The sequence below is a fragment of the Oncorhynchus tshawytscha genome, linkage group LG01, assembly GCF_018296145.1.
Source record: "Oncorhynchus tshawytscha isolate Ot180627B linkage group LG01, Otsh_v2.0, whole genome shotgun sequence".
NCBI lineage: Eukaryota > Metazoa > Chordata > Actinopteri > Salmoniformes > Salmonidae > Oncorhynchus > Oncorhynchus tshawytscha.
The window spans coordinates 30,201,520-30,228,197 of record NC_056429.1 but is presented as its reverse complement, the minus strand read 5'-3'; the positions used below and the strand labels follow the sequence as shown (position 1 = coordinate 30,228,197).

Sequence of the window (26,678 nt, the reverse complement as noted above, 5' to 3'; positions counted from 1 at the left end):
AATAAGATTTCATGTTGCTAAAATGCTGTCAGTTCCTCTTGAAATGCAAGAAAATGTATTTTCAAATAGATAACAAAAGCAAGCGCGCAGCAATAACAACCACAGTTCCACTCACCAGATGATCATTTGAAACTTCACTTCTTGTTGAAAGTTATTCTTGAAAAGGGATAACCTAACAAATTAGCAACAAAATCCTCTTTGATAACACTTGCTGCAGCCGCTGCAAACTAGCCGACAACAATAACTATTGCTCGCTATTGCGCAGTGACCTGTTGGCCTTCAAGAAGGCAGAAGTTTCCATAGTATTTGTAAAAAACGGTCCCGCTCACTAAGTCAACAGGTTGATTCCACTGTCACTCCAAAATGTTGCCCTAATACAGTTGAATGGCAGATGCCTTTAGCGTCTGATGGCCTACTCAATGACTGACTTAGCTAGCCATATTTATCTCCACAGAGACCAGCAAAGAAGAATCCTGATTGGATCTTTTTTTCTCTTCAGTGTTAACCCTCCCTTTCCAACAAAAACTGAAGAGATTAAATCAGAACATAATTGAAAATAATAATGAAATCCTCTGAAGGCATAGAAGGCCCAGTGTTCAGCACTGTATTTGGGTTAGTAATAATTTGTAGAGTGGCTCTATTTTCCATCAGCATGTGTTTTCTCACCATTCTAAATGTCTAAAGAATCCATATGTTGTTCTGAAATATGACCACAGATATACTGGATATTTTGAATTCTTATTATTTGACAAAATTACAACCATGGCCTTGAATTGGACTCACATTATTCTGGTCTCGGTCTTTACTCTGTCTTGGACCCCTTGCTTTCCCCCCTCCGTGCTTGGTTTTGACTCTGTCTTGGACCCCTTGCTTTCCCCCCTCCGTGCTTGGTTTTGACTCTGACTTGATTTGCCCCGATCTTTTGTTTTGAATCGGTCTCGCTTTAGGTGGTCTCTAACGCAACACTGACAGATACCAGCCTAAAACTCCAAAGAGCAAGCAAAGCATATGTAGAAGCATAGTGGCTAGGAACAACTCCCTAGAAAGGCAGGAACCTAAGAAGAAACCTAGAGAAAACTGCAGGTCCGGGACATGGTAGCACGTCTGATGAACAGGTCTAGGTTCCATAGCCGCAGGCAGAATAGCAAAAGCTGGATCAGCAGCACGACTGGTTGGACTGGGGACAGGGTTCCATAGCTACAGGCAGAGCAGCAGAAACTGGATCACACAGGACACCAGATAAGACAGGAGAATAACACAAGATAGGAGAGAGTGAGAGTGAGTGAGAGAGAGAGAGAGAGAGAGAGAGAGAGAGAGAGAGAGAGCGAGACATGTCTGTCTGTCTGTGAGTTTATGTCTGAGTTTATATGTCTGTGCGTTTATCCATCTGTGTGTTAGTCTTTCCCCAATTTATTCATTCCAGCTTTATCACCATCTTTTCCCATTGACAGCAATACTGCTGTGATGGTAATATTTTCCTATTGAATACAATGTATTGACATAAGCATCAATTTGGTGACGGTCATCTTTTCCCATTGAATGCAATGTATTGTCCTAAGATTCAATGCTGTGATGAGCATCTTTGTATTGACGTAAGTGTCAATTTGTTAATGCTCATCTTTTCCCATTTACTGCAATGTATTGACATCATGTGTTGTGAAGCCTCACTTTTTGCACAGGATAATATTTTCCTGCAGAGGTAGAAGCACAGGAGGAAGGAAACATGAGATGAGCGTCACAGCGGTTGGCGCATAAGAGAGACCATTGTGTCCAAGGGACGTCATAAATGCTTTTGGGTCGATTCACTTCAAATTGAATATGTTGGGTCATGATTGTCCCTGGTCACAATGCATGTATGTCAAATTTGGGAAGATTCAACCTTTTTAACCCTTTGAAACCGAAGTACGTCACTTCCTGCAATGGAAGGATGCTGAAATTCAATGTACGGCCTCCCGGGGACAGTCTTTAACAGTTGCCCTGTTTCTAGTTTTTTTGTTAAGAAATTACCATTCTACAGAGGATGGAAGACAGTCATTTTGTATAACTGCAAGGAGAGAATGAAGGACCATGTTGAGGATGAATTGTCACAGGAAGCTGAACCTCAAAACAGGGCTTCCCTATAAGGTCACAATGGGTTGTGTGAAGGACAGTTAGCTAGCGCATTCGCAGCCTACGGGGGTGTTATGTGAGGGCTGTAGGTAATGCTTTTCTAAAGAAAAAATGCCTTGTCCTCTGTGGGACCAAGTGTTCACGGTGAAGAGCTAATTTCACATGGTCAGGTGTAGGCTTGCGTTCATCTGGAGCATCTGTTGAATGATCCCATATCTGGGGGAGAAAGAGAGAGAGAGAGAGAGAAGAGGGTGTCATGTCCGTGAAGCCTTCTCTAGGCTTCCATTGTGTGACATGAGCGCCAACCCTGTGATGCACATTTTTTCACATTTGAATGCAATGTATTGACATAAGCGTCAACCACTATGACGCTCATCTTTTCACAGTGAATGCAGTGTACTGACATAAGCGTCAAGCATTGTGATGCTTATCTTTTCCCATTGAATGCAATGTATTGACATAAGCATACATTTGGTGACTGTCATCTGTTTCCCATTGACTGCAATGCATTGACATAAGAGCCAACCCTGTGATGCTCATGTTTTCACATTGAATGCAGTGTATTGACATAAGCATCAACCACTGTGATACAAATCTTTTCTCATTGAATGCAATGTATTGACATAAGCATCATATGTTGTAAAGCATAACTTTTTGCAAAATCATCACAGTATGATTTTTCATGCTGATATTAAGCTGCAACTGCTGATGTAAAAAGGGCTTTATAAAATAAATGTGATTGATTGATTGAAATTTGATTGTGCTCTCCTAGCACATTCCTGGACACGAGCGCAGAACCCTGGGAGTCTAACTATCGACTCTTGTGCTGTCATACAACCAAACAGAAACAGTTAATCAGTCCCTCCAGGATTCCACGATTCTGCGATGGCATAATTCAATGCAAAATAAACCAATCAGCGCATATTATGTGAGAACTCGCAATGTTGACCAATCCCCGCACTTTTAGCAAATAAAGGGGTCCAATCGAAAGCGAGTTTGTAATTTTGACCAATTACTGCACTGTTACTGTGGAAAATGGCCCAATCCAACCACACGTCAACAAAGTTTTTTCCCCCTGGCCTGTCAGCGTATTCACGTGTGAAGATGATGGGTGATTATTGATGGCTGACAGGCAGTTAAATGAATGGAAATTAATCTCATTTGCTAACAAAAACAACAGCTAAAGACCGTGTGAAACAATTTCCAAATGTTTTTGGAAACAAGAGAAAGTCGACAATAAACAGTAACTTCGAATCAGCAAAGCATATGAGAATGTCAGAACAGTTCCCACAGCAGTGGCAGATCACCATGACTGATGTGGTAGCAGGGAAGATTGGGGCAAGCGCTGAAAGAATCATGGTGAGTGGTGTTTTACTCCCCTAACCTTGGCTTTAGTAGGGTGGTCGGCACTCTGCTCTCCCCAGTCTAAACTTGGCTTTAGTAGGGTGGTCGGCACTCTGCTCTCCCCAGTCTAACCTTGGCTTTAGTAGGGTGGTCGGCACTCTGCTCTCCCCAGTCTAACCTTGGCTTTAGTAGGGTGGTCGGCACTCTGCTCTCCCCAGTCTAACCTTGGCTTTAGTAGGGTGGTCGGCACTCTGCTCTAACCCCAGTCTAACCTTGGCTTTAGTAGGGTGGTCGGCACTCTGCTCTCCCCAGTCTAACCTTGGCTTTAGTAGGGTGGTCGGCACTCTGCTCTCCCCAGTCTAACCTTGGCTTTAGTAGGGTGGTCGGCACTCTGCTCTCCCCAGTCTGTCTATGGAGAGTGCTGCTCAAAGCACTGAGTGTAATTGGTCAGCTTTGCCATTTTAAACTCTCTGTAAAACTTCATACGGATCACGAAAGCACAATATTTCTGGATTTAAAAAAAGGTAATACTGTTTCAAAAGTACATATCAACCACAATACACTTTAAAAAAAATGTTTTCTGTTCTTTATCTCCCTTTCGACCCTTTCAGAAAACAATCTCAAACTCAAGTATTTTGAAGACAATTTATGCAAAATAAATATTGATCCTCAAATGGAAAGCGATCGATCAGCTTTGAATCTATTTGGGTTTTTTTTAGAGAGAGAGTATGTGAGTGGGAATGGGAGGTGCATCTTGTCTTGATAGCATGCCCCAAGCCTGATGGAGAGGAGAGGTGTGTGTGAGTGAATGTGTGAGTGGATTATGACAGAGCTGTTTGGTCAGAAAAATAAACCAAATTGAAGTCTTTAGATGTTTCTAATTGTATTTGTATAACGTATTCTGCTTAAAATCGTCCTAAAACTGAGCACATATTACTTTTTATTGCTTTATATGAAATTAACGTGAAAAAAACACATTGCAATATGTATCGCAGAATTTCAGAACAGCTGCCGCAAAATCACAAAAGATTTTTGGAGAAAATCACGTTAAAAAAAGCGACATCCTGGAGGGACTGGTTAATGATAGACATAGGCGGCAGTTAGCCTAGTGGTTAAGAGTAACCAAAAGGTTGCTGGTTTGAATTCCAGAGCTGACTAGGTGAAATATCTGTTGATGTGCCCTTGAGCTAGGCACTTAACCCTAGTTGTTGTAGATAAGAGTGTCTGCTAAATGCCTGGAATGTAGACTCTGAAAAGACAAGGAGGCATCCAAACAACACAGGATACAGAGTGAACACACTCCACCTGTCATTCCCATGGGAAGGGGTGAGATTTAACCCCTTTGAAGGGAGCATGAAAAATCACTCACTGATTTATCTCAAGTTATTTTAGTTCTGACGTGTCATTTCCCCAGCTGTCTCTCGACATACCAAGAGCCTCAGCCTTCTCTTGCTGCCCAGCTGAATTATTTGATGGTTTCTCATCCATTAGAACCAACTCTTCCCTACATGTATCTATCTTTCTCCTGGGCTGTTTTTATCTCTCTCTCTCTCTCTCTCTCTCTCAACAACATCTCCCCGTCCCCATCCTCCTCCCCGTCTTTTGAGGCCAAACTGCCACAGTCACCACAATGCTACAGGACGGTGAAACACTCATTAAAATATAACCACAATATGTTACACAACGGGGTTTAGCAATAGCAGCTATCAAACTCTGTCAGACTAGCACTGGAGTTTTAACTAAAGGAGCATAATACAAAAACATATACTGTACAACATAAATAAATATAAAGCCCCACAGTTGCACATCAGAACTTAAAATCTGCACATCAGTCACTATATGCAGATACGTTTTTTGGAAAAGTACATACAAACACCCACCCCCAAATACAAACATGCAAGTATTAACACATGGCACCTGGGAAAAAGAATAAACTCCACTGCTGGCAATTTCAAAATGCTTTTATTTGAACCTTTATTTCACTAGGTAAGTCAGTTAAGAACAAATTATTATTTACAATGACAGCCTACACTGGCCAAACCCTAAAGATGCTGGGCCAATTGTGCGCCGCCCTTTAGGACTCCCGATCACGGCCGGTTGTCATACAGCCTGAGATCAAACCAGGGTCTGTAGTGATGCCTCTAGCACTGTGATACAGTGCCTTAGACTGCTGCGCCACTCGGAAGCCCTGCTTGGAGGTGTTGATGGTTTGAAATATCTGAGTTTGAGGATAGATTCTGAATGACCTTTTGGAAAGCATATTGATTATATTATAAAATAATTAACTATAAGCTTGGGTTTTACTGTATCCATTAGAAAGATCTTAGTAACCCAACTGCTGCTTCCTATCCTAGACTATGGTGATGTCATCTATCCAAACACAAGTAAGACCTTACTTTGTGAATCAGATGTCTTTGCAGATTAATTATTGGATGCAATCAAAAGACACATCATTGCACAATGTATGAATCACTAAATTGGTTGTCACTCCCCAACAGAAGACAACTGCAATGGTACCAATTTCCCTATATATTATGGAACACATAACTTTACAAGACTCACACTACTCCTTTCGACAACAGCAGCAGAAATTACACAATTCCAAGGATACATCATGAGGTTGAAGTAAGATCTTTCATATACAAAGGCCCAACTGACCTGAATAACAGTCTAACGGTTAAGAGTGTTGGGCCAATAACCACAAGGTTGCTGGTTTGAATCTCTGAGCCGGCAAGGTGGAATAATCTGCCGTTCTACCCTTAAATAAGGCTGTTAAACCCCCAACAATTGCTCCACAGGCACCAATGATCTGGATGTCAATTAAGGCAGACCACCGCACTTGCGTTAAATGTGAAAGATGCATTTTGGTTGAATGCGTTAATTTGTGCAAATGACTAAGTATCTCAATTTACCTATAGAAATCAGGGCATTAATTCACACAGGGAATTTAAGAAAGTTGTTTTTCAAATGTTAAGAACAAACTGTTTGTGTGGGGTTTTTTTGTTGGCCAAAAGCCAGGGAAAATGCAGAGCGCCAAATTCAAATAAATTACTATGAAATTAAATTTTCATTAAATCACACATGTAAGATACCAAATTAAAGCTACATGTGTTGTGAATCCAGCCAACATGTCAGATTTCAAAAAGGCTTTTCGGCGAAAGCAAAAGATGCTATTATCTGAGGATAGCACCTCCATAAACAAAAGAGAGAAAGCATATTTCAACCCTGCAGGCACGACACAAAACGCAGAAATAAAAATATAATTCATGCCTTACCTTTGACGAGCTTCTTTTGTTGGCACTCCAATATGTCCCATAAACATCACAAATGGTCCTTTTGTTCGATTAATTCCGTCGATATATATCGAAAATGTCCTTTTATTTGGCTCGTTTGACCCAGAAAAACACCGGTTCCAACTTGAGCAACGTGACTACAAAATATCTCAAATGTTACCTGTAAACTTTGCCAAAACATTTCAAACTACTTTTGTAATACAACTTTAGGTCTTTTTTTACGTAAATAATCGATAAAATTGAAGACAGGATGATCTGTGTTCAATACAGGAAGAAAACAAACTGAAGCATGCTTTCTGGTCATGCGCCTCTATCTAACAGTACACGTCAAGTGACCCTCGTTCAAGATGGCCGTACTTCTTCATTACACAAAGGAATAACCTCAACCAATTTCTAAAGACTGTTGACATCCAGTGGAAGCGATAGGAACTGCAAGAAGGTCCCTTAGAAATCTGGATTCCCAATGAAAACTCATTGAAAAGAGAGTGACCTAAAAAACAAATCTGAATGTTTTTTCCTCTGGGTTTTGCCTGCTAAGTAAGTTCTGTTATACTCACAGACATGATTCAAACAGTTTTAGAAATTTCAGAGTGTTTTCTATCCAAATCTACTAATATAATATGCATATCTTATCTTCTGGGGATGAGTAGCAGGCAGTTGAATATGGGCATGCATTTCATCCGGACGTGAAAATACTGCCCCCTGTCACCAAGAAGTTCATTGAAATGCATTCCAGGTGACTACCTCATGAAGCTGGTTGAGAGAATGCCAAGAGTGTGCAAAGCTGTCATCAAGGCAAAGGGTGGCTATTTGGAGAATCGCAAAGATAAAATATATTTAGATTTGTTTAACACTTTTTTGGTTATTACATGACTCCATATATTAGTTTTGATGTCTTCACTATAATTCTACAATGTCAAAAATAGAAAAAATAAAGAAAAACCCTTGAATGAGTAGGTGTTCTAAAACTTTCGACCAGTAGTGTATGTATATATTCTAGGTACTTTTATTAGTTGTATAAGGAGTTGTAGCAGTTGTTTTTATTAGTTTTAGGCCTATTAGGAGAAAATTGTTTTTAGGGATTTTAATGTAATTTTCTATAATATAATACAAATCATTATGTCATTGTTATTATTATTAGACAATAGTTGCCATATTATTATTATTTGTTTTTTTTATTTCACCTTTAATTAACCAGGTAGGCCAGTTGAGACAAGTTCTCATTTACAACTGCGACCTGGCCAAGAAAAAGCAAAGCAGTGCGACAAAAAACAACAACAAAGTTACACATGGGATAAACAAAAGTATAGTCAATAACAATAAAGAAAATCTATATACAGTGTGTGCAAATGGAATAAGGCGGTATTGGCAATAAATAGGCCATAGTAGCGAAGTAATTACAATTGAGCAAATTAACACTGGAGTGATAGATGTGCAGATGATGATGTGCAAGTAGAAATACTGGTGTGCAAAAGAGCAAAAAAAGTAAATGAAAACAATATGAGGATGAGGTAGGTAGTTGGGTGGGCTATTTACAGATGGGCTGTGTACAGCTGCAGTGATTGGTGAGCTGCTCAGTTACCTCCACCAGCCAAACTCCAACCAGTACCACAACCCTCTCCTTCATTGCCTGGTCCCAGTGGTATTCGACTCGCACCCCCGAGGGAGTACGATGGGACGGCGGCCGGGTGCCAGGGGTTCTTACTCCAGATGGAGTTATACCTGGCAACTGTTCACCCGGCTCCTTCGGGAGGTCGGAGCGTGAACGCCCTCGTCTCCTGCCTCTCAGGCAAAGGCCTGGAGTGGGCCAACGCGGTATGGAACGATCCAGACTCGGCGAGGGACCACTACCCAGAGTTCAGGTGAACGGGTGAACAGCTGTTCCATCTAAGGCAGGAGAAGAGGAGAGCACAGGACTTCGCCCTAGAGTTCCGGACCTTGGCCGCTAGCGCGGGATGGAAGGTCTAAATAGAGGTCTAAATTCCATCACGGTGGGGTACAGTTACCCGCTACTTCTCATTGCCACAGCAATTGAGTCATTTCACGGGGCACGCTTTTTCACATAACTGGATCTCAGGAGCACGTATAACTTGATGCGTATCCGGGAGGGAGATGAGTGGAGGACAGCGTTTAGTACCACATCCGGCCATTATGAGTGCCTCATCATGCCGTATGGGTTGAAGAATGCTCCAGCAGTCTTCCAATCTTTTGTAGATGAGATTCTCAGGTACCTGCACGGGCAGGGTGTGGTGGTTTATATCGATGACATTCTGGTCAATTCCGCTACCGAGCTTGTGTCTCTGGTGCGCAAGGTACTTAGGCGACTGTTGGAGCATGACCTGTACGTCAAGGCTGAGAAATGCTTGTTCTTCAAACATGCCGTCTCCTTCCTTGGGTATCGCATTTCCACATCAGGGTTGGTGATGGAGTGTGATCGCATTGCAGCCGTGCGTAATTGGCCGACTCCAACCACGGTAAAGGAGGTGCAGCGGTTTTTAGGGTCTGCCAACTACTACCGGAGGGATATCCAGGGTTTTCGGCAGGTGGCTGCTCCCATTACGTCACTGCTGAAGGGGGGGCCGGTGCGTCTGGGGTGGTCGGCTGAGGCGGACAGAGCTTTTGGTCGCCTGAAGGCTCTGTTTACCTCGGCTCCCGTGCTGGTGCATCCTGATCCCTCTTTGGCATTCATAGTGACGATCTGCCTTCGTCACAGGGCAACAACACGATCCTGGTCGTTGTGGTTCGGTTTTCTAAGTCCTGTTTGCCCGGTCTCCCTATGGCCCTACAGACTGCAGAGGCCCTGTTTACTCACGTCTTCCGGCACTACGGGGTGCCTGAGGACATCGGGGTCCCCAGATCGGGTTCCCCAGTTCACGTCCAGGGTGTGGAAGGCGTTCATGGAACGTTTGGGGATCTCAGTCAGCCTTACCTCAGGTTTTCACTCCGAGAGTAATGGGCAGGTGGAGAGAATGAACCAGGATGTGGGTAGGTTTCTGCGGTCGTATTGCCAGGACCGGCCAGGGGAGTGGGCGAAGTATATCCCATGGGCAGAGATGGCCCAAACCTGTTTCCCTTCCAGTGCGTGTTGGGTTATCAGCCGGTCCTGGTACCATGGTATCAGAGCCAGACCGAGGCTCCTGTGGTGGACGATTGGGTGAGGCGCTCGAGGGAGACCTGGGAGGCCGCCCATGGGTACCTTAAACGGGCCGAAGGGCGGCAGAAGGCAAGCGCTGACCGCCACCGCAGCGAGGCCCCGGTGTTCGGAACCGGGGGACCGGTATGGCTCTCGATCCGAAACCTGCCCCTCCACCTGCCCTACCGGAAGCTGGGTCCGCGGTTTGTGGGGCCGTTTAAAGTCCTGAGGAGAGTAAACGAGGTGTGTTATAGGTTACAGCCTCCCCCTTATAACCGTATTAACCCCTCGTTTCATGTGTCTCTCCTCAGGCCGGTGGTGGCCGGTCCGCTTCAAAAAGCTGAGGTGCAGGAGGTCCCTCCGCCCCCCCCCTGGACATTGAGGGGGCGCCAGCGTATGCAGTTCGGTCCATACTGGACTCGAGGCATCGGGTGAGGGACCTTCAGTACCTGGGAGGGGTACGGTCAGGAGGAGAGATGCTGGGTGCCGGTGGAGGACATATTGGACCCATCTATGCTGAGGGAGTTTCACCGCCTCCATCCGGATCGCCCTGCGCCTTGGCCTCCCCGTGTCGTCCTCGAGGCCGGCTCTGCGGGAGCCGCGCTTTGGGGGAGGGGGGTGGTACTGTCAGGGCTTCCACCAAAGGTAGTTCCTCTCCCCAATCGGGCGGTGCCGGCCTACTAGCCATCACCGATCCTTTTCTCCTTTTCTGCTTGCTTTGTCTTTGGTTCTTTCACACCTGGTTTCATTTGCCTTAATTTCTGTGTGTATATATTTACCCTGTTGCCTGCCTAGGTTTGTGAGGGATTGCTTTATTTTGTGATGTAGCTCGGTGAGGTTGTGCCTAATTTTTTTGGTTTCAACCATTCATAAGAGTGTGTTATTTAGGAGCTTTGTTTCTTCCTCCTTGCGTGAATAACGGGTGTCTCTGTTGTCGAGGGCGTTTGACTTTTGGATTGTGCCATACCTGTGTTTGGTGGACTTGCCTATTAAAAGTACGCATCTCAGACATCTCTGCTCTCCTGCACCTGACTCCTTCACATACCTCCTAACGCATTGTCACAGCAGCGGTCTAAGGCACTTCATCTCAGACATCTCTGCTCTCCTGCGCCTGACTCCTTCACCTACCTCCTAACGCAACATTGTCACAAATGTGCACCTAGATTAGGCTGATAGAGATCCTCATTATTTCTATATAGCCTACACTTTCTCATTCTGAAGTTCTAACGTGAGTGGGATGGGTGTGGTTTCTGCCAAAACAACAGCTATGCGGTGCCGTCTATCGCCGGTTAAGCCTTGATCTTATTGAATCTAGGCCTAAGTTTACATTTTTGGGGGGAGGCACACTTGAAATTAAGAGGTTGCACATCAAGAGATTTCATACTGCAAAATGTCAAATAAATAATCACTCACACGCACGCACACACACTTTGTGTATTATTGACATACTGTACACTGAGTATCCAAAACATGAAAAACACCTGCTCTTTCCATGACATAGACTCACCAGGTGAAAGCTATGATCCCTTATTGATGTCACTATGTTAAATCCACATTAATCAGTGTAGATGAAGGGGAGGTGACAGGTTAAATAAATACTTTTAAGCCTTGAGACAATTGAGTCATGGATTGTGTATATGTGCAGATTTAAGTGCCTTTGAACGGGGTATGGTAGTAGGTGCCAGGTGCGTCGGTTTGTGTCAAGAACTGCAACGCTGCTGGATTTTTCACACTCAACAGTTTCCCATGTGTTTCAATAATGGTCCACCACCCAAAGGACATCCAGCCAACTTGATACAACTGTGAGAAACATTGGAGTCAACATGGGCCAGCATGCCTGTGGAATGCTTTCAACACCTTGTAGAGTCCATGACCCGACGAATTGAGGATGTTCTGAGGGCAAAAAGGGGGGGAGGGGTGCAACTCAATATTTGGAAGCTTTTCCTAATGTTTGGTATACTCAGTGTAGTGTGTCACATATTGGCACTCTGCCCTTGTAATCCAATCATGCTAGAGAAAAAGCAATGGAACTGCCATGACACAATTGGATGTTTGTTTTTCCATCTTGGTCAGAAGTATCATTTACCAGAGGCTGTTAGAAAACACATGAGACTATTGTGCTGGAATGAGGGCCTGATCAGAATTCTACCCTCACTGAGAGAGAAGGATAGACGATGGACAGAGAAAAAAGAGTGGTGCAGCACACTGAGCCTAATTAGACTGTATTGTGACAGCAATACATATCAAAATCCCAACTGGGCCATGTAGAAATCCATACCAGACCCACAGTACAGTAGCTCAAGGGTGAGTAGCGTTTGCTGTCAAAGGCCAGTCTCTCAATGATCTACAAAACATGTGAGGAAATATTACAGAGAAGATTCTTCCCTCTCTCTCAGCTGTTTTTTAAAAACTTTAAGCGACCACTCAGTCTCACAAACGTGTTCATTCAACCACTCAGTTTCAATGGTGGGATTTCCTGTCCCTCTTATCAGATATATGCCAGAACAATGGACTCAGCCCACGCAGTGACACGCACAAAGCCCCTCCGTCTGTCCGTACACCGGCCTGGCCTGCTGGACAAACCAGTCCTCGCGGTGTTCCCCTAAAGCCAGATGTCCTCTGCTGGACTCAAGCCAAAGACCCTGACCATTCTGGAGCAGGAAACATGATTTTAAAAACAGATACAGTCCTAGAATGACTGTACACTAGCATGGGAAGGAGCTCGTCAGTGAGGTGCCCCGAGGCATCACCTGCTCATAGGCTCGACACAGATGGCTGACAATATGTCCCTCAGATCTATGAGGGACAATTCAATATGTGACATGTTAAATAAAATGACTCCACCACAATATCAAACTGGATCAAAAAAGAAGACAGCAATGCCACCCAAAACAACTAACCTGCACACATATAAAATAATGGCATGAAAAAAGAAAAATACAAATCTAATACAAATCACAATTAACAAAACAATTTTATGCATTTATTTTATTTATATTACAGTAACAAGAGACAGCAACCCATTGCAAATGTGCACAACAAACATTGCCTCTAGTAAAATAAATATACAACTAAATGCACAAAATAAACGTTGTATAGGGAAATATACAAATGTTCTAACATTTCTAAAACAACCGTCATATTGTATCAGCCGTCATATTGTATCAGCCGTTATAGAGTAACATTTTTAGGGATAATCAGACAATATTTTGATTGTGCTTTTTAACAGCGTGATGAATGACACAGATATAACCATGTAACCTCAGTGTTATTACTGTGTAATTACCTATTTTTATGTTTCCTATTCTACGTGGCATAAGGGAAAGAACAGAGTATTGATGTAAGTTATTGCCCCACAGTTCTACTTGTCCTTTCTTGTAATTAGCCAAATTAGACAATATTTGCCATTTCCATGAAAGTACAAGGCATTCCTGTTTTCGGGTTGAAAACCAACTTGATTTGTAAGGCAAAGCTGTCCATAAGCGTTTAAAAAGAAATAAATGTTTTGGCTTGCTTGTTGAAGACAGAATGCAATGGTTAGTGCCAAGCCAAAGGGAAAATGACACTACACAAGGAATAATACATTCTACAGCAAAGCCCAAACAAAGACTATGTACAGTACAGGAACAGTACGTTTACAGTAGTTACCACATCTACAGAAAAACAAGCAGCTTATCTCCAAAGAAGAAGATGTACAGTAAATATTATGTGGGTGTACGTATCTGTGTATCTATTTCTGGTAAGACATTTTTCATATTACAGCATATCAGAGTTGTGCATTAAATGTACCATATCAATAGAAAATAAAAATAAAACATGAAGACAGCATCCACATTACTTACATTGTATTCACACACATATTTACAAATATCCAGCTTTGGGAAGGACCGGGTTAAACAGTTTGTTGGGTAAATTTCATACATTTAATTCAGTGGCACCTACAAATAGCACACATGCAGACACACACAAACACACACACACACCCTTTCAGTCATTCAGACAGCATTTTCCAGGTGCTCTTCACAACAATATCTCAGTGTGGGAAGAGGGAAGTCCTAGTGATGGGAGTCTGGAGTGATACAGAGCCCTGGTTGAGAGATGTTGGAAGTAGCACTTCCGTCAGAGGAAGCAGCTGGACACAAAGAGTAGAGGGATGGCTGAGAAATCAGCTACTGACTGCTGGGACAGGAGCACTGACGCTACTATCCACAGGACTGTTGGGAGCTATAAGACATGTCACCACCTGGTCAGACTAAACACATCTAACATCTAACTTTCAAATGGGCTTTTTCTCAGAACAGTTAGCTTAATGGTTGTCGGTCTGTACTGCAAGCTCCACATTGGCATTTGAAACAAGCATCACTGGCTTTACCTCAAAACAGAAAGCCTTTTTTGACAATCTGTATGAGTAGAAAAGATCAAATGGCTAATACCTTGAAGAGTGATTGCCTGTTTCCTTGTACAGTATGCTCATTATAACCATGCACTGTTTCAGCCTCCCTCCGTCTTTGGAGACAGTACTAAGTAAACACCCCGGTGATACAGCAGTACCTGTCTGATGACAAATGTAAACAAGGGTCACACATACGCTACAGGACAGAAGAGGTGCCGACACCAGAAGCATATTTACATATTTACAAGGAATCTCCAGCAGGCAACCTCTCAGGCGGAATCTAAGCTGATGCTACCTCTCACATCATACACTTATTACTAGTCATACCCAAGGTCAATATGTACATATATACACAGGGACATCAACTAAAAGCGGGAGTCATAGTACCATACTTAAAACATCTCAATCTAATCAAGTGATAAGACTTAGCCCACTGAATGTCATTTAAACCATTGGCCCTAGAAATGTCTGACAAAATGTGGAATAATACTGACATTAATTCTTAAAGGGTGGAAGGTGGAGCAGACAAAAGGTGAAAGCTTCATTACATGATGTCTACATCTGGAATGGTGTTCAAATTTAAGTGCCTCCACCTCAAATAATAATTGTGCTCCAACCATTGAAAACGCTATATGATTTAGTTTGAGATAAAAACATAATTCAAAACAACAACAAAAACATAGTCATTCAGTTTAACATTGACAACAGAAATGTGAAGCAAACATAAACACTTTATGAAACATATTTAGAAACGGTGAAAGCAACATTGAGAAAAGTCCACAGAAAATAGCACTGCTCCGGAGCTATAAAATACACTGTCCATTTCTAACAGCACAAACGTGATACACAGTAGCTCAATGGCCTGGAGAGTAAAGACAGTGTGACTATATCCAAGCTTGTGAGAGACAGGACCAGATACTATGGAGACAGTGGGTGACAGGTCTCGTCCATGCACTAAAGGCGCCAGGAGCAGAGGTTTCGAGAGGACCTCGTCCTTCTTCAAGCCTCTGTCTGAAGGGGGAAGCTAATAGCTAGACACAGTATATGGTTGGGATAGGTGTCGTGGGGTGTTTGGGCTGCACTAAACAGGCACTTTATGGGGCAGCCATCGTGGGGGCGTGGCCTTACACCCGGTGGACCCTGAGCCTGGTGCCCATCTCCTCCAGGAAGACGTCGTCGCTGGCGCTGGCCAATAGAGGCTGAGTGGAGGCGTTGCCGCTGCCCACCGAGTTGAGACGCAGGACGTTGGCGTTCTGTGTCCCCTGGTCCACACTGGTACCCTGGGGCCCTATTGTAACCGGAAACTTGGAGCTGAAATTCAGATAGATCTACACAGAGAAGAGAAACAGAGCGAAAGAGTGTTGGAGAGGTGTTTTCATTGCAGTTCTACGTACTGCGTAAGCAACATGCAGCATGGTGAGGAAAGGAGATGACAGTGTAGCCCTCTGGTCTGAAGGTGTGAAGGGGAAGGCGTGAAAAGAGAAGACCTGCTCTGTGTTCAGAGCTCAATGGCATGTTTCAGAAGTGAGAGATGAGCCGAGTTCATGAGGAGACTGTTAGTTTGACCTCACACCCCTGTCACTCGCACCAGAGAGGACATGACACAGTGAAAGAGGTGATTATGGCATGAGTGATCGATCAATCATATTAATCTCCTCCTCTAGCCTTCGTGTCACGTTCAATGGGTACTGAGTGTGAGTGTGAGTGTGTGCGTGCATTAATGGAGGGTTGACACATTTCTGTGTGTCAACTGCTATACAGATGAAGGGCTGACTAGTCTGGTGGTATCCTTAACATGTGGCCCTTGGTGGTTGCAGTGGAAGAGTACACAGTCATGTTCTGTATGCTACTAAAACAAGAGGGCAGGTAATATTTTATTGAATTTGTATAGTAGTTCGCTACTATTAAATACAGCAAAATCTCAAGGTGCTTCTACGTCTAGTATGGTGACCTTTTGGTACTTAAAAAAAATAATCTCAGAATATAGAAATGACTGCTGGTGAATAACTTAAATCCATAGTCTATCAACATGTGTACACAAGCAGGTTAGATGAGAGTGACCTACGTGTTTGGTGGTGTCTGACAGCTGTTTTTCGATCCTCTCCACCACCTTGCTGAAGGAGGGTCTCTTAAAGGGGTCCGCTTCCCAGCACGACCTCATTATCTCATACCTGAAACCACAGCAGTCACATGTTCAGGGGCGGGAGGTAGCCTAGTGGTTAGAGCGTTGGGCCGGTAACCGAAAGGTTGCTAGATCGAATCCCCGATCTGACAAGGTAAAAACCTGTCTTTCTGCTCCTGAACAAGGAAACCACTGTTCCTAGGCCGTCATTGAAAATAAGAATTTGTTCTTAAATGACTTGCCTAGTTAAATAAAATAATACAAATATTTGCACACACTTTTCTTTCTCTAAGTGTTAATGTTTTTAGTTTTAATATGAACTTTTATGGTGAAGACAAATTCATAAAATCTGCCATCTGCTCAAATCCCACATATTCACACCCATGCATAGTACACCCACGCATACACTTCTCCTACTCCCTGATTCTTTCTCAAGATACTTAGACACGCACACCACACACACACACACTCACATTTCACTCGGTGCAAACTCTGGTGCATCCATTCTATATCCTTCCTTAATCATTTTGTAGAACTTTGAGTCCACAGGTATCCCAGGATATGGACTGCTTCCTATAGGCCAAATAGGAAATAAGACAATAAAAATCAATGAAAACACACACACACACACACACACACACACACACACACACACACACACAGAGAATAATGTGTATGTAAGTACCGAGTGAGAAGATTTCACAGAGCAAGATGCCATAGGACCACACGTCACTCTCAAATGTGTACACACACTCAAAGATGCTCTCCGGAGACATCCACTTGACTGGGAGACGAGCCTGCGTGGAACACAAACCATCACAACCAGTCAAATATGTCAGATGCAATCCATCTATTCAGCAAATTCATCAAAGCAAATCTATTGAAGTAGTCCATCATCTCCATCACTTCAGCTGTGGAGGCTTGAGAACCGGCGAGGGGAAATGGTTAATGCAGATTCTGCTGATCTGGAATTTCAAACCAATGTTCAGCATTGCTTGTTTTTGTGTTAGTATGAGAGGAGATGTATTTCCTAGGTTAAAACTCCCATAAGGTGTTGAATGTTTGAGACATTTGTATCTGGTGACCCCATACCAGTGACAGAGTGCGCATTAAAATGTCACATTCACCAAATATACAGATGGGACCAACATTGACATCCTTGATAAGTTGAGCAAGAATGCCTGTATAAAATACATTCAAATACTGAGCTAAATTGTATGCACCATTTTGGGGGGAAATTATATTATGTTATACAATTAACAAGTCATATTTTAATTTTTCAATACCTCACCTTGCGAGGGTAACGTCACCGAGCCTTTTTCTAAAATGTTTCATGAGATTGGAGAACACATTGGGAGGGATCTTAGACCATTCCTCAATACAGAATCTTTCCAGATCCTTGATATCCTTCGTCTGCTCGTATGGACTAAACTCTTCAATTCAAAACACAGGTTTTTATTGTGTTTCAAATCCAGAAACTGAGATGACCATTGTAAAAATATTAATTTTGTGGCCAATTAACAATTTCTTTATGGATTGTGCTGTATGCTTGGGGTTATTGTCTTCCTGGAAGATCCACTTGCAGCCAAGTTTCAGCCTCCTGGCAGAGGTAACGAGGTTTTGGCTAAAATGTTCATGATGCCATTGACCTTAAGCTAAGCCTTTTTTTTTATAGGCTCAGTGATGTTAGGCTCAGTGAAGGTGAGGTATTGAAAGGGTGTCAATCATTTTTACTCTTACCTTTTGAGAAATACAAATATTACTTGTTAAATGTATTAGTATATCATAATATATTTTCCACATTTTTTGGCATACAATATAGCTCAGTATTTGAATGATTTATTTTATACAGTAATTCTCGGTACCCCACACATACAGATAATTGTAAGGTCCCTCAGTCGAGCAGTGAATCTGAAACACAGATTCAACCATAAAGACCAGAGAGGTTTTCCCAATGCCTCGCAAAGAAGAGCACCTATTGGTAGATGGGTAAAACAAACAGATATTCCCTTTGAGCATGGGATATTATTACACTTTGGATGGTATATCAATACACCCAGTCACTATAAAGATACAGGTGTCCGCATCCTTCCTAACTCAGTTGCCGGAGAGGAAGGAAGTTTTCAGGATAAAAAAGAAATGGAATGGCTAGTTGAGAGCTCCATGAACACGGTTATGCTAACATTTTTAGAAGCATTAGACCAGAACCTTGATACTGTTTGACGTCTACATTTGAACATTAGTCATGAAGATTAGGCTATTTTCAGGCAAAATTCTAAAGGAAAACCTTGTTCAGTCTGCTTTCCACCAGAAACAGATGAATACACCTTTCAGCAGGACAATAACCTAAGACACAAGGCCAAATCTACACTATAGTTGCTTACCAAGAAGACAGTGAATGTTCCCGAGTGGCAGATTTACAGTTATGAAGTTATGTCCGCCAACTGAGTTAGGAAGGATGCGGACACCTGTATCTTTATAGTGACTGGGTGTATTGATATACCATCCAAAGTGTAATAATATCCCATGCTCAAAGGGATATTGAATATCTGTTTGTTTTACCCATCTACCAATAGGTGCACTTCTTGAAAATCAATGGCAAGACTTGAAAATGGTTGTCTAGCAATGATTAACCACCAATATGACAGAACTTGAAGAATGTAGAAGATAATAATGGGCAAATATTGTACAATCCAGGTGCGCAAAGCTCTTAGAGACATACCCAGAAAGACTAAGGTGATTTTAACATGTATTGCAGGGTTTTCCAAACACGGTGCTGGGAACCCCACCCCCTGGGTGCACATTTAGTTTTTTTGCCCTAGCACTACACAGCTGATTCAAATAACCAGTCATCATCAAATGTTGATCATTTGAATCAGCTGCGTAGTGCTAGGGCAAAAACCAAAATGTGCACCCAGGGCCGGATTTGGGAAACCATGATGTATTGACAGGGGTGTGAATACTTATGTAAATTAGATATTTATGTATTTCATTTGCTAACATTTCTAAAAACACGTTTTTACTTTGTCATTATGGGGTATTGTGTAGATGGGTGACATTTGTATTTTTATGTAACACAACAAAATGTGGAATATTTTCTGAGGGCACTGTAGCTGACAAACACACTTTATATCAATACAGTGCCTGTGCTTGACGGCTTTCACTGCAAAATGTCCAAAGCAGTATCTATAACTCATATTGAGATCTACAGCGAGTGATGGGGCAGACTTACATTGCCTTTGACTACATAATTGGAGTCAGTGGTGATGTCACGAGCAAGGCCGAAGTCACAGATCTTTGCCACTCGTCCCTGGGTCAGGAGAATGTTCCTGGCTGCCAAGTCTCTGTGGATGCACTACACACACACACACACACACACACACACACACACACACACACACACACACACACATACACACACACACACACACACACACACACACACACACACACACACACACACACACACACACACACACACACACACACACACACACACACACACACAAATAATGAAACATAATGCAATAAGACAGCACAAGGTAACATAACATACTGTAGAACACTCAATACTACTAATACATTGTGACAGAGAATTTTCTTTCCCAAAAGTTGTTCCATACACACCCAGATACTAATACAGGGCCTGGCTGTAGTCTGGTGTCCGCTTGCCTTAATGCCTTATACATTTTTCAGTAGCATGCTCAAACATGCATCCTGGACCTGTTGACCAGCCATGGAAATGTGATCCTGTGTATCTTAGTGTGTGTCTAAATGTAATCTCATACAATGAACCAATAATACCAGTGGAAAGGGTGCTTTCCAGAGAATGGTTGGACATTAATATGGTCCACCATCATGGATTTAACTAGCTGGACTGAATTGCAGAGTACAATATAGACCTGTTGTTCTAGATAGCTGGTGGTGAGGGGTTTCAGGAGCTTATTAGGACAGGAGATCTTCGGTGAGGACATGAAGGGCTTACATTTTTGGAAGCCAGGAAGTCCATGCCTTTGGCCACTTGATAGGAGAAGCTGAGCAGATCCTCTGTGTCCAGAGAGAGACCGTCCTCATGGAGCATCTCACTCACAACATCTGGCTCACTACTGGAACCACCTGAGAGAAAGAGAGAGGATGGAGCAAAAATAATTAGAGAGGTGTATAGAGAGAACAGCATTGTGTAGAAAGGTAGCTTCATTGTTTATAGAGGGAGATACAATGCAGGTTGTATAAATTCACTCTGAAATTATAAATGTGACAATTATCAATGACTATTAGAGTGGATGTCTTGCCTGCTTTGCGCATCGAGCGCCTCTTCTCTGAGGAGAAGCCATTTGGCAGGACGCCAGTGACAGAAGGCCTCATATCCACATAGCCATTCCTGCTGTCTCTGTGAGGAGGAAAGGAGCAGTCAGATCTCAGTTCAGCTGCCATGCCAATACTACATATTACTCCTACACACTGGGTAGGAAATCCTCCCTTACATAAATTGTGACTCTCCAGATACATTTACTCTAAGTATGTTTTCTCAATAACAACAAAGAGTGCTTCATGCTTAGTTCGAATTGGGGAATTTTCAACAACGGCAGTGGTATTTACTTCCGTGAGCAGGTGAGATGACATAAAGCAACAGCACATACATACCTTACATACTGTGCTGTGATAATTATACACCACTCAACTACCACCCTCTCCTTGTAATTGTAAAAGGTCCACACTGACCCAGCTGTGGCTGTTCCCCTCTGCAGCATGACATTCCTGTAGTAGCAATCGTCCCCTAGCTTGGAGCAAAAGAACGTCTCTCTCTTCCTTCTCAGAAAGTTCAGGAGGTCACCAAAGCAGCAGTACTCTGTGATCACCAGGGTTGGGCCTGAAGACAAGGAGCAAAATTGCCATGTCACATGACAGTAGAAATAGAACACAAAGAAGCAACACACAAAAGACAAACAAAGATAAACAAAATACTCTGACGTATAGACACACCAATGTAATCACAGTAAGTTTCAGGATCACCACTCCTACATCATAAAGCATGATCCAATGCTTAACAAGCCATAAAATCATTGGTGATAAAAAGAGGGAGTGTTCAGGTTATTACTGTTTCTCAAAAACCTCTGACAAACCAGTTACCCACACCATTCAGATTGATGATACCATAGACTTCTAGTCTTGCATAAACTCTTCTTCTTCTATGGTTGGTACAGTCCTCCAAACATTCTGCCCCTTACCTCCAACAGTACAGGCTCCAAGAAGGTTGACGATGTTCATGTGGTTTCCGAGGTAACTGAGAACTTTCAGCTCTGACATCAGCGCCTCCTTCTCAGTGGCATGGGCACTGGCTGTGGAAAAACCATCGGAACGTGATCATTTTAAAGTGCTTCAAAGTCATCATCAAAGAAAACATCAAAGGAAATCTGCTTGTGCTAGTTTCACCTCGTGCTAGCACAAACACCTCTGGCCGCTGTCGGTGTCACAAGCATACATACATCAATGCAAACACGCACACACACACATACTCAATAGCTACTGAAATATATTTAGTCAAATATCTGTTGAGGGTGTTCACCAATCATCATTCGGGCCAGGGGTCTTCTGACTGTGACTTGACCAGGTCTGATTAGTCAGACACCATAAAATAAACCGATTTGTCACCAAAACTTGCCATTAAACTTGTCTGAGGCTGCGCGACCAAAGGTAACCCACCCGGTACCGCCACCCTGGAAGCCTCTTCCCCAGAGCTAAAGAACCGAATCCCACTGTGTGCATGTGTTCACTTTACTCACCCTCTTCTGAACCCTTATCATCAAGCCATTTGATCGACATGATGATGTAGCCTATGTCTCTATTTCTGAACAGCTGATATAAAACCTAGCTGCGGTTTGAACAAACATTCCACAAATATATATATACACTGAGCGAACTGAGTGAACAAAACAACAACCTGGCGACCTGCTCTTTCAATAACATAGACTGACCAGGGGAAAGCTTTGATCCCTTATTGATGTCACTTGTTAAATCCACTTTGATCAGCGTAGATGAAGGGGAGGAGAACGGTTAAAGTAGGATTTTTAAAAATTTAAATTTGTCCCCATTTTTCAAGGTATCCAATTGGTAGTTACAGTCTTGTCTCATCGCTGCAACTCCCGTACGGACTCGGGAGAGGCGAAGGTCAAGAGCCATGCGTCCTCCGAAACACAACCCAACCAAGTCACACTGCTTCTTGACACAATGCCCACTTAACCCGGAGCCAGCCGCACCAATGTGTCGAAAGAAACACTGTACACCTGGCAACCGTGTCAGTGTGCACTGTGCCCGGCCTGCCACAGGAGTCGCTAGTGCGCGATGGGACAGGGTCATCCCTGCTGGCCAAACCCTCCCCTAACCCGGGCGACACTGGGCCAATTGTGCGCTGCCCCATGGGGTCTTCCGGTCACGGACGGCTGCGACAGAGCCTGGACTCGAACCCAGAATCTCTAGTGGCACAGCTAGCACTGCAATGCAGTGCCTTAGATCACTGCACCACTCGGGAGGCCAAAGAAGGATTTTTAAGCCTTAAGACAACTCTACTCAATATTAGGAAGGTGTCCTTAATGTTTTATACACTCAGTGTATTTTGTAGGCTAATTTAGGATGTAGGTTACAACTTTCTCTGTGTGATGTTACTCAGGACATTTCAGGAGCACAAGCAGGACACAGTCTACACGTTGCATTGGGGCAAAAACAATCAGCGTTTTAACCACAACTAACATAGAACCGTTAAAAGCTGACTGCCTCTGCCTCCTGTTTAACCAATCAAGGTTTGCAATGATGATGAAAAAACAACATTAAATCACTATTTAGACTGCCTGTCTGTGTCCTGCGTGTCTTTGATATGTTGCTGCAGGGGAGGGGGAGAGAATACCGCTCATACGCAGAAGCTTCGGTTGTTTAACTATCCGGAAGAAGATTCCAGAGAATTCGTCAACGCAGCTCCTCTGAAATGTTTTATTATCACTTGTGTCATCACTTCGGTCTTACGTTTGAGCATTTTGACCGCCACTGTCATCACTGTATCAGCTTTGGACATTCCATAAGCAGTAGCCTCCACCACCTTCCCGAAGGCTCCGGAGCCCAGAGTTTTCCCTGCAGACAGACATGGAACACAGACAGGCTAATGTTATTCCATCGTGTTCCCCTCCCACATCCTAGCTCTGCTTCCTGCACCAACGATCACCAGGTTTACCCTGCAAGGGCGGGGAAAGCAGACACCAGGACACGCAGAATCCTGTTTGGGGTGGTTTCAAAATTTCCAAAAACAACAGAACATTTGCTTAAAGGGAGGGGTTGAGGTTGTTTATAAAAGAAAACAGCTACATTAAATACATCATGCAGTTTGTGTGTGCTCACAGCCATTGCAAAAGTGTAAAACTGTAACCAATTGGTCTGCAAATAGGGTGTGCATCCATCATTATGAGCCCGCAAAGATACATTGGCTTGCTCCAAATACCAAAACAAAACAGACTTTCAACAGCTGCTGCTATGACTTGATACTACACATCTTAAATAGACCTGGGTAATACTAAAAACAAACTAAACATCATACAGTCCTGTATTAGAGATGACGGATATACTGTAAAAGATGTCTGGGGCAACCTCCCCGCTTGGTGATGATTAAATGTGCTATTCCTGAGTGTGATGAAAGCCAAGGAACTCACCGAAACGCAGTTTGTCCCGGGGGAACTCCCACTGGTGGTCGTATGGGAGCTGGGTAGGGTCAATATACACATAGTTGTTTCCGTGGATACCTTCAATGACTTTCCACTGGATCTGGTATTTGGGTTTCTGTGAGGCAAGCAGGGAGTTTATATTAGGAGAAGCACAGAGGATGCCATAAAACTCACATCAGTCATGGTACTTCAGCACAGTTTATGCTGAGATACTGTACCTTATCGTTGGCTGTGAGTTACTGTGTGTCATTTTTATACTCAGGTGTGTAACCTGCAGTAGAAGTGGGTGTGACATGCATGAGAAGAGGTGAGTTACCTGCAGGTACTTGTAGAAGAGCACTATGAGGATGACACAGAGGAGGGCCGCTGCCGACACAAAGCCAATCAGCAGAGGGGTGAAGAGCTCATGGGGCACTGTTCTCTCTGTAGGGACAAACACACAACACAGAGAGATACAGAGATATCAGTGAAGGACGTTAGAGAGAGGAGAGAAGCACTATGAGAGAATGACAGAAACACAGGAAGAGATCAGATCTTATGTTTGGCTTTATATTAGGCTTCTTATGTGGAGAGTGCTATGTGGTAATCACTCTAAAGTAATCCTATTATTTGAGTCAAACTTTATTTTCTGTATTTTGTTAATGTCTTTGTATATTATTACATACATAATTCCTGTTATAGTCACAGTGCCTTTGGAAAGTATTCAGACCCATGAACTTTTTCCACATTTTGTTATGGTTACAGCCTTATTCTAAAATGGATTAAATAAATACAAATCTTCATAACGACAAAGCGAAAACAGGTCTTTAGAAATGTTAGCTCATTTATTAAAAATTAAAAACAGAAATACCTTATTTACATAAGTATTCAGACCCTTTACTATGAAACTTAAAATTGAGCTCTCTTTCTACAACTTGATTGGAGTCCACCTGCGGTAAATTAAATTGATTGGACACTTCTGTCTATTTAAGGTCCACAGTTGACAGTGCATGTCACAGCAAAACCAAGCCATGAGGTCGAATGAATTATCTGTAGAGCTCAGAGACAGGACTGTGTCGAGGCACAGATCTGGGGAAGGGTACAAAAAATGTCTGCAGCATTGAAGGTCACCAAGAACACAATGGCCTCCGTCATTCTAAAATGTAGGAAGTCTGGAACCACCAAAACTCTTCCTGGAGCTAATGTTTGTATCTAGGAAGAGCAATCGGGGAGAAGGGAGGTGACCAAGAACCAGATGGTCACTCTGACAGAGCTCTAGAGTTCCTCTGTGGAGATGGGAGAACCTTTCAGAAGGACAACCATCTCTGCAGCACTCCACCAATCAGGCCTTCATGGTAGAGTGGCCAGATTGTCACGCCCTGACCTTAGAGATCCTTATTATTCTCTATGTTTGGTTAGGTCAGGGTGTGACTCGGGTAGGAAAATCTATGTTTTCTATTCCTTTGTGTTTTTGGGTGGGAAAATCTATGTTTTCTATTCCTTTGTGTTTTTGGCTGAGTATGGTTCCCAATCAGAGGCAGCTGTCTATCTTTGTCTTTGATTGGGGATCAGAAGGCTCATGAAAGCCCACTTGGAGTTTGCCAAAAGCCATCTAAAGAGTCTCAGACCATGAGAAAGAATATTCTCTGGTCTGATGAAACCAAGATTAAACTTTTTGGCCTGAATGCCAAGTGTCACACCTGGAGGAAACCTGGCATCATCCCTACAGTAAAGCATGGTGGAGATAGCATCATGTTGTGGGGATGTTTTTCAGTGGCAGGGACTGGGAGACTAGTCAGGATCGAGGGAAATATGAATGGAGCAAAGTAAAGCGAGACGAAAACCTCCTCCAGAGTGCTCAGGACCTCAGACTGGGGTGAAGGTTCACCTTCCAACAGGACAACGACCCTAAGCCCACAGCCAAGACAACGTAGGAGTGGCTTCGGGACAAGTCTCTGAATGTCCTTGAGTGTCCCAGCCAGAGCCCAGACTTGAACCCGATCGAACAACTCTGGAGAGACCTGAAAATAGCTGTGCAGCAATGCTCCCCATCCAACCAGAAAGAGCTTGAGAGGATCTGCAGTGAAGAATGAGAGAAACTCCCCAAATACAGGTGTGCCAAGATTGTAGCGTCAAAAAAAAGAAGACTTGAGCCTGTAATCGCTGCCAAAGGTGCTTCAACAAAGTACTGAGTAAAGGGTCTGAATGCTTATTTAAATGTGATATCAGTTTTTTATTTTTAATAAATTAGCAAAAATGTTTTTAAAAGTTTTTGCTTTGTCATTATTGGGTATTGTGTGTAGATTGGGGATGTAAAAAAAATATTTAATACATTTTAGAATAAGGCTGTAACCAAACAAAATGTGGAAAAAGTCAAGGGGTCTGAATACTTTCCGAAGGCACTGCACAGTATGTTACATGCTGTGGTGTTGTGCAGCATGACGCAGTACTGCTGCTGTTGTTGTGTAAAACTGCTGTATAATAAGTCGTCTGTTCCTTTGTGTACTGTAGCGGTTTGTGGTGTTATTGTTTTCCTAGCTCTGTACACTAGGTGTAATAAGCTCTTTAGCCATAAGAGGATTTCTCTCCATTTCAAATC

The 26,678-nt window shown here is 43.1% G+C and overlaps 1 protein-coding gene across 2 annotated transcripts in view; it reads right to left on the bottom strand.

Moving 5' to 3' along the window:
* Positions 1 to 12,840: 12,840 nt before the first annotated feature.
* The window catches only part of LOC112249117 (KIT proto-oncogene, receptor tyrosine kinase), a 36,779-nt gene continuing 22,941 nt past the window's right edge, over positions 12,841 to 26,678 (bottom strand). For both annotated transcript variants that reach the window (XM_024418778.2, XM_024418786.2), the window contains exons 10-21: positions 24,417 to 24,523; positions 24,089 to 24,215; positions 23,412 to 23,516; positions 21,623 to 21,733; positions 21,117 to 21,264; positions 20,687 to 20,784; positions 20,380 to 20,510; positions 19,627 to 19,749; positions 17,080 to 17,191; positions 16,868 to 16,967; positions 16,338 to 16,443; positions 12,841 to 15,600 (exon numbers count right to left, since the gene is read on the bottom strand). In XM_024418778.2, coding sequence (XP_024274546.2) covers positions 15,397 to 15,600; positions 16,338 to 16,443; positions 16,868 to 16,967; positions 17,080 to 17,191; positions 19,627 to 19,749; positions 20,380 to 20,510; positions 20,687 to 20,784; positions 21,117 to 21,264; positions 21,623 to 21,733; positions 23,412 to 23,516; positions 24,089 to 24,215; positions 24,417 to 24,523 — 1,472 coding nt within the window. In that variant the 3' untranslated portion in view covers positions 12,841 to 15,396. The remainder of the gene's footprint in view (positions 15,601 to 16,337; positions 16,444 to 16,867; positions 16,968 to 17,079; positions 17,192 to 19,626; positions 19,750 to 20,379; positions 20,511 to 20,686; positions 20,785 to 21,116; positions 21,265 to 21,622; positions 21,734 to 23,411; positions 23,517 to 24,088; positions 24,216 to 24,416; positions 24,524 to 26,678) is intronic.